The following is a 9002-nucleotide window of genomic DNA, read 5'->3' as shown; positions in this document are numbered from 1 at the left end:
AAAGGGATCTCCGTCCCCTCCCAGCCGGGCATGGCACTGCCTCCACCCGCCACCGCTGCACCCTGCAAGGCCGAGAAGACTTTCTGACCGTGCCTGGCAACTCGGCGCTGCCGGGAAAGCCGGGGGCTGCCTGCAGCGCTCTCCGGCTCCCCGCTCGCCGCCGCACACAGGCGCGCTCCCTCGCCCTCGCCCTCTCCCCCCCCGGCTCCGCACGCCGTCTCTCCCTCTCCCTCTCTCACACACACACGGGCGCGCACGCTTCCTCTCGCTCTCCCTTCGCCCGGAGGTGCGCTGATAGCCATTTAATGAGGGGGGAAAGTTAAGAGATTAAACCAATATGAACCATCGTTGCTCGTAGCGGTGCCCTATCCAGAGCAGAGCAGAATCCAGCGAGCACCCCTGCAGGAATGGAGTCGGTAAAACAAAGGATTTTGACCCCTGGCAAGGAGGGATTGAAGAATTTTGCTGGAAAATCTCTTGGTCAACTCTACAGGTAAGACTGAGATCTCTTATAGGACTCTACTTCCTAGAAATAATCGGAAGCTTTTCTTAACCGCCAGCTGCTGAAGGAGGGCGAATGCTTTGGGGAGGTTAGTGGCGGAGGGGCTGGGAGCTGCTGAGATACTGCTGATATAATCTGGATCCTAGAAACTAGTGCTGAAGCTTCTCAATATGGCACCCTCGCAACTTCTCTATCTGATTCGCAGACGATGTCAGTAAATGTGTAGCGAAAGATTACCCCATCTTTCTCCCACAAAACCAGGATCCCATCTTGAAATCATAATCACGAGAGAGCAGCTCCCTGTATTTTTGTTCCGTGTTAATTTTGCAATGCAGTCACAGGATCTTTCCCCCTGCCCTTACCAATCATTAAAAAATAATAATAATAATCTTTCCTGGTTTCGATTAGTCTTGTCCCTTGTGTAATTCGTCGTCAGAGGAAGATAAACATGGAGATGTATAAATAATTGATACCCGAACGATTTTTTTTTTCTCCTGAAGCTGAAACACATAGAGGGATGTGTTTAATTATTTATCCGTCTGCCTTGAGAAGCATCCACTTGTCTTATAAGTAATACACAACTGCAATTGCTAAACTCAAAAGCATCACTCAACGGTATGTTTCTGTGTGTACAGATCATTTCTACCGTCTTCGAGCCCTGCACAGCCAGATAAAGAAGCCCAAATTCTCGCACACCTAAAAAGTGTGTGCGCTCAAGTTGACACACCGTGCTCCATCCGATCTGGCGACTTTAGTGACCTCCAGGACGTTTGAGAATAGTCTGTGAAATTCCAATGTATTTTCGATTGTCCCCTCTGCTAGAAATTACCCCGAAGGTGTTTTTGTTTTTGTTTTTCGAATTACAGATTAAAGGTAACTGCGGATTTATCTGCCTAGGGTAGGTCACGTAAAAGTCTTTTTTCCATACCTATGCGGCAGTGTTGGGCACCGGCACAAGGCTGTTCCACAGCATGAGTCACAACTTCTGCTGCCATTTTCAGGAAAGGGGACATATCAGTGAAGTGATAAAGACAAAATTAAGATTTCCATTTTAGTAGGAAGGGTACAATTTTGAAAAGCCAAAAGCAAAACCAAAGCCATCAACAACGCAGTGAATATCCTATAGTTTTTGGTCATATTTAAGTCATTTTCAATGGTCAGAAAAAGAAATACTGATAATCCAGAATAACTGCTTAAAATATAATTAAGGAAATAAACCTCTTTCTCGCCCTAAAAGTCGCTACAACATGTAAATAAAACGGTCGTGTCTACTGCTTTCTATGTAGTCACACAGTGAGTAATGGGGAAACGGTGTTTGTCTTTTCCAGCAAAACTCCGTTTGAGCTCCCCCTTCATTAACAAATGCGCGATTTACTGATCTTTTTCAACGCACGGGACTCAACTATTTGGTTTCCGATTCTTAGGATTAAAATAGTTGCCCCGTCCCTTATACCTCAGTGTCTTCCCGAGGACAAGAAGCCCATTCAGGGAGAAGACACTTCTACACGATTTTTTATTCACACGAACGAATTTTGAACATAAACCCACGGTGGTTTATTTTATTCACAACTTTAAGACATTTCTTAATGCTGCCGTCTTTAAGCATGGAAATAATTCTCCCAGCAAAGAAAAATCGGGAGGATTTCGACCGAGTATCTATCGGAGAAAATCCCTGTATTTGGAGAAAATATTGGAGAAAAAAGCACGGAGAACCTTTTGAGCCTTATTCTGCTAATTGGTACTGCCCCATCAGCCGGATGAGTTAACCTCAAAGAGGTGCTCCTCCGAGGAGAATTTCTGACGTGAGAAAACGCTCCTAGAGCAGGGCTGAGGGCGGCGGTGGGGGAGCCCAGAGTGTCGGGAATCGGTCAGGGAGGCGCTCCTCAAGAGCTGGAGCTGGGCTGGAAGCCGCCAGGTTTTCTGACTTTTAAATACCTCAGTGACTACAAAAGCAGATTAAGAGATTCAGCATGGGACACTTGTGCGATAAACCCGATCTTTCTAACTACCGACACGGCATTTTTAAAGCTTTTGCACCGAAGAAGAAATAAAATGAAATGTTCTAAGTCACCTTTCGTGGATGGCAGGGGTTTTTTTTCGGTAGTTTTCTGTTGATTCGAAATAGCTGCAAATAACCGTTCCCCTTCAGATTCCTGCACATTGTTTTCTAGGAGGTAGGATTCTCACGTAAAAACAAGGGAGTGGGGGCAATGAGATCGAGCTTAGAGCCGATCTGGGAAGGTTAAACCTGCTAAGCGATCACGCAATGGGTAGCTGATCAGATGCAATCTTTTGGAGACTCCTCCGGAGATGCCAGTTCTCTAAAGACGGTCATGTTTTCTTCCACTGCATGTGACAGCCATTTTGCAAATCTAAAATAAGTAGCAATATCGTTCCCCCTCCCTTTTTGTTAATATTTCTTTTGTTCCCAGACCCGAAGCGAGATGCACACCAAGATCACCCCGCTTGGTGTTTCTAATAGAGCAAGGAGGGAATAAAACCTTCTCCAAAAGGCTGTTTTGGTGTCCATACTGTGCCTCTTGGGGTGCCCAACATGGCGCCTCTGCAGTGGCTACAGATGATGTCTTCTTAATGCGTCCTACATATTTCAGCAGAAGTCTTTAATGATAGATGAGCAATTCTCAGCTAGAGCTCCTCCCTGGGCTTCTGCGGCGGGGTGGCGGGGGGAGCTGGGGATGACTAATCGTGACTCCCACAGGTCATTGCTAAAGAACAGCTGAAGGTGAGTGGAAAACAAGGAATAAATCCTCAAATCAATCCAAGCCGAGCCAAAGGGGCGGGGGGAGCGGTGAACTTAAGCCTTCAGCTTCCCGAAGTGGCTGAGCGTTCAGGCAGGGGCTTGACTTTCCCTTCTTGTGTCGGGCAGAGTCCTAGAGAAGAGGCAGAAGCCCGGGGACACCATCGAGCTGACGGAAGATGGAAAGCCCATGGAAGTGCCCGAGAAGAAAGCCCCGCTGTGCGACTGCACCTGCTTCGGGCTGCCCCGGAGGTACATCATTGCCATCATGAGCGGACTGGGATTCTGCATTTCCTTCGGGATCCGATGTAACTTGGGAGTGGCCATCGTGGATATGGTCAATAACAGCACTATACACCGAGGAGGAAAAATTATTAAAGAGGTGGGAACCCTTCCCTCGTAAATCCCATGTCCTCCCAGTACAACTCCCAGCTCAAGCCCCTTAGAGCAGGCGAGAGGGGCTCCGCCGGGTCCGGGGCATCGCCCCCCGCTGCAGCCCGCCGTGCGCCCGGCCCCGCCGCCGCGCTTCGGAGCAGGGAAACCCCTTCCTGAGGGAGAAACAATTTCTACCGATTTTCCCTTTTCCGTTCCCAGCCCAAAGCCATTTTGCGGTATTAATTTGCGGGCAGATTTTTTTTCCCTTTTGCACACAACCTTTTAAAACGTAAAATAAATGTAAGGGATGGGGGAAGGAGGGCGTCGAATAAGCGACTGCCAAGGGATGCTCCGCGCTGAAACGGAGACGGGGAGGTTGTGCAGGAATGTTTGAAAACACCAGGGTGAAAGAATTTGCGCTGATAAAAGGCGCTAAATGATAAGACCCGTTTTAAAGCGACTTATAGCGCAGTGAGAAAGAGGTGGATGCTAAATACAGATGAGTGTTAAATACACAAGTCCGGAGACAAACCAACCCCTACAGCTCACTCCCTGCCCAGGCGAGAGGTAGGTGCTTACAGGGCAGGGAGGGCACCGCGCCTCCGCCCCCGCCCGCGCAGGGCTGGGTTTGCCAGGCCGGCAGGCACGGCCCCAGGGTGCTGCGGCCGAGCCCGCCGCTCCCCCGGCCCCGGGGCCCCTGCCCCGGCCCCGGCCCCGGCCCCGGCCGAGCGGCTCAGGGTACGGGGGGCTCTGGTCACCCCTGAGCGACCTTCGTGTCCCAGAGAGGCACGGAGGGTGCTATTTTTATTGCTGTTATCGAGTTTCGGTTTGCTGCTTATTTATCCGGCGGGCAGCTGGGGTATTGGCTGTGGTGGGCTCAGGCAGAGCGAGCAGTTTGGGGGGCCCGGCGCCCCGCGTCCTTGTCCCTGTGCCCCGGCCGCCGAGTGCCACCGCCGGCGCCAGAAACCCCCCTCGACTGCCCGGTATGAAGCTACTGCGGGGAATGCTTTAATCTGGCACGATTACAGCCTTCCTCTTCTCTTTCTCTCCTTCTCTCCCTGTCCCTTGCATTGGAAGAAAGCGAAGTTTAATTGGGATCCTGAAACAGTTGGCATGATCCACGGCTCTTTTTTCTGGGGATACATAATCACCCAGATCCCCGGCGGGTATATCTCGTCCCGGCTGGCAGCTAACAGGTAACGACGGCCTAAAGAGCCCCGGGGTCCTGGGCGGGGCCGAGCGGGGGCGGCCGGGGAGCGCGGGGCGGCGGCGGGGGCACCCCCGCCCGGGCCCCCGCAGCACCCGCCCCCGCTTCAAAGCAGGGGCGTTAGAAACGGGAAGGGTCCCTTGCAGGGCGTCTGGAGCCGCGGATGGGACGATGCGGTGGTCACCTATCTTCAAGCTCCCTCCTGGTTTTGCGGGGGATATCTCGCGTTGGTTTCTTTTTTCCTTTAAAAAGTCATTTAAGGAGGTTGTGCCATGATATTCGAACAACCTGTATTCAGAGGGAAATTCAAAGAGTCGCTATTTCATCAACGCTTGAGAGAGTTTTTTTTTCCGTGATTGAAAGAAAGAATTTTATGATTTTCGTTTTCATGAAAAGGAAAACCATCAGCAGGAATTTTCCATTAACGCACAAATGAATTTAGAATGGTCGAAAAACATGTTTCAATGAGACTTCCACAATGAAAAGAAAGTGCAGATGGTGCGAGGACTTAAGGACTCGTTTCTATGGTGTCTGGCAATTTTTCAAGCACCCAGGGTGCGATTCTACCTGTTAATTAGATCCACTGAGTATTCAAGACACATGAGGCTTTCACATCCATGCTTAATGCCATAGGCTCATCGTTTGCAGAAGTAGCGAAGGTCCTAGTGCCACTCTTCAAAACAATAACAAACTAGGTGTAAATGGATACTAAAATCAGCAATATATACCTTTAACTCTTCTCAGGAGTGGGCAACATCAAAGGTAGGCCTGGACGGGCAGAGAGGCTTTGCCTGGCGAGCAAGCTTCCTTGTGTTTGTTTGAGAAAGAGGGGGAGGAGAGAGGGGAGCTACCGCAAAAATGCTCTCTCCAAGGTAAATACATTTTAGACAGAGACCTACATTAAAAATAATGACTATTTACTAATGGACAGATGCTCTGTAACCGACATAACCCCAATATCCCTCCTTTTAAAGCAAATAAAACAAAATACAGCATTTATTAAACCGGGGCATCCATTGCCTGTCTGTTTACAAGTGCCATCTTTCTGATAATGGTTCAGCAATGTAAAAAGCTATTTCAAACAACAATTAACAGCCAGTTAAAGGGTTCTTTTCCTTTTCTTCCTCCTTCGAGCATTTTTGCATCTTTACACAGTCTGTAACTCCTCAGGATTAACCGGAGTTTTGCTTGAGGAAAGACTGCAGAATTTCACTCAGAGAATCAAAAATCTGTCTTCCTTCACTGCAGCAACACCAGTAAAGTCATTTGAAGCAATCCACATTTAAAGTGGTGCAACTACAAAGATTTGCAAGACAATGGCAGGGACATTCCCACGAAAACTTAGTAGTAGAAACACACAACCTGGCGTATGTGAATCAAATTTCCCTCCTCTTCACAAACATTTACATTTACAACAGTAAATGAAGACTAATTCCAGTTATTAACCCGGGTGTATTTTAACTCAGCAATTTTCACAGATTAGTGGTTAGTTATTACTATTGTGGAAGCCTCTGAGACAACTCCAACACAAGGCTAATGACTATGTAAATCACAGATTTAATTAAGGAACTAGCTACGACATACCTGCCAGTAATTGCAAATAGTAAAATATGGATAGTGGCTGTGATTTGTAATTAGTTTGTAGGTAAAAATGGCAGAGAATAGAGTGCCGAGTGGTTAGATGTAGTGGTTGGAATAACAGGGTATTGAGGAGGTGAAAATACAAGTTAGCTCCTGAATGCTACAGAGAGATTTTGACATTTACACGTTGAACTTGCAATGAGCAGGATGACTGTAGGGTAAATGGGCACCCAAAATAGGGTGCAAGCCTTGATGTCCATACCCTTTCCAAGGAACTGCATGAGAAAAAGTGAGACAAGCGAGTACGCAGGCCTGCAGCACCAATAGAATATGAGCTACTATAAAAGTCTCTGCTGATTTACGTGTCTCGTGCTACAGCCACAACTGGTCCCTTCACACTGTGGTGGATGACAGCCAAGTAACTTTTTGTTTTTTACAAACCTCACTGAATATCTTTGTGACGTCAATGGTTTCCTTTGCATTCAGAACAAGTCTAAATTTATACAGACAAAAGAAGTTCAGATGTGCTCTACATAAAAAATAATAGACTCTAGAATAGCATCACCAGATTCAAGACGATCTGTGAGAAACTCAGTCTTGAGCTCAAGAAAAAGGGAGATTTTCAAGAGATTCATTCTCTGGAAGGGAAGGGGATAATGATTACATGGAAAAGATAACATGAATGGAAAACTGACTCCAAGATGCTAAGGGGAAGGAAATTGGGAGGAAGGTTAAGGTGTGCTTTGTGAGCTTAATTTGTTATTGACAGGGAGTTGCTGAGTGTACGGCACTGAGTTTTCTTGACATTATGCTTCAGTCTAGCAACCAATTATAGAGATTGGGTTGGCATAATTCGAAAGTTTCTCTAAGGTATAACACATGGAAGAAATGACCTTCCTGTGGTATCAAGAAAACCTTTCTACAAACAATGCATTAATTTCAAGCTAGGCTGAAACCCTTTATTTTGATTCTGACCCTGTTTTAAAATGCTTCCTGCCAATCAAGAATTAGCAACCCCGAGCTCTGAACTCTCTCATATGTTTTCTTCAACTGAGTCTGTCAATGGGTAGCATTTTACTGAGATCCTTTGCTAATTGTAGAACTCAAGGCTGCTGCTGCATAGTTATTCTGTTCTGCCTTGACCCCTGCTCTTATCATGCCTAGCTCCCCATTACTTCTGACAGATCAGACTTAGTGATTTACAGATTTACAAGTAGTAAATGGAGTTTCTCAGGAATTTGCACTTGATAGCTTGGGTCTCAATTTATCTCATATTGCATCACTGAGAATTTTCTGTTATAGAGTATTTTCTGCCCAACACTAAGAAAAATGCTTTATTTAAAAGAGGTGTATTTACGCTGCTGTAGTACCAACAAGGTCAAACAAAACTGTGTTCAAAAATTCCAGAGAACACTGAGGAACAACTCATCTCCTGAGCACTTACCTCTCAGGTGGTCAATAGAAGTTGGGCTAGTACATTACAAAGGTCAGTGCTCCTGACCACTATCAACCTCTACTGACTTCTGTAGGAATAGGGTACCTTCAGTGCACTGCAAGACAACATTTTTTTTCAAAAGACACGGACTGGGCCTCAGGTGCCACCTCATTTGCAATCAGTGAAGCTTTAAACTTGAATCCCTTGAGTAGTGTGTGAAAATAGAAAAGGATTCCCTTTTGCTACAAGGCTAGAGACCTCTTCTCCCAGAGGAGGATCCGCCTCTGGAAGGTGCTGGTATGAAACCAGTATGCAACCAACCACAGGAGACTGGAGGTGCAAAGGAGGCACCATGTGGAGTGCCATGGGTAGGGTTTATTACAGCTATACCTTTCCTCAGGGTGAAGTTCTCAATGAACAATTAACCTGGCCATTGATTAAGCATGACACAATGAGAGCAGAGAGTATTGAGCAGGCTCTAGTAGTTTAGAGAAGGCATTTTGTCACATGGACATCCAAGTTTGCAACTAAGCTAGGTTACTTCTCCTATTGGAACATACATAGCTTCACACTAAAAAAAGCACCCTTCTCCCCAGGCTGCAGTACACTGGGAGTAGAATTCATGGTCCCTGCAGAGATCTTTACGTAACTATCTTTATCAAGAGAAAATTGGCTATAATTCAGAGCTTTTGAGACTGTAGGGGCAAGAATAGACAAGCAGATTCCAGAGACAAATCCAAAATAATATAAATGTTTATTGGTTATAACCCTTTCTGATTAGTAATAGCAAAGCTTTCTCCCCAAAAACTGAATAGTGACACTTTTTTTGAGATTGTTGGGGATTCAATGCTATGTTTTTCACTAAATCAGTGCGTTTTGACTAGTGTGAGAAGGGTTTTCAGGAGGAAGGAACTGAGTTGCTTTTGCATTGTTTAAAAGTATTTTTCCTTGAAAAATACAAGAAAACTGAAAATTCAAGTGTGATGCCCTAATACCACATATCCACACTATTTAATTGGCTGAGCTATTACTCATAATGGCAGTTAATGCCATTTAAAAGCACGTAAAATCTCATTAGAATGCTTTTAAACTACAGGTTTTAATGTCAGCATTACAGAGGCTCCCACCAGAGGGGCTGTCATTA

General features: G+C 46.2%; 1 protein-coding gene across 1 annotated transcript in view; it reads left to right on the top strand.

The window, feature by feature from the left end:
* Nucleotides 1–407: 407 nt before the first annotated feature.
* Nucleotides 408–9002, top strand: part of SLC17A6 (solute carrier family 17 member 6) — a gene marked incomplete at both ends in the record, with an annotated part of 31123 nt that continues 22528 nt past the window's right edge. The window contains 3 exons of the mRNA XM_082317735.1: nt 408–493; nt 3390–3642; nt 4713–4831. Of these exons, the coding sequence (XP_082173861.1) occupies nt 408–493; nt 3390–3642; nt 4713–4831 (458 nt within the window). The remainder of the gene's footprint in view (nt 494–3389; nt 3643–4712; nt 4832–9002) is intronic.

The sequence above is a fragment of the Platalea leucorodia genome (assembly GCF_965183815.1).
Source record: "Platalea leucorodia genome assembly, chromosome: 7".
Lineage (NCBI taxonomy): Eukaryota > Metazoa > Chordata > Aves > Pelecaniformes > Threskiornithidae > Platalea > Platalea leucorodia.
This window is presented reverse-complemented; position numbering and strand designations above follow the sequence as displayed.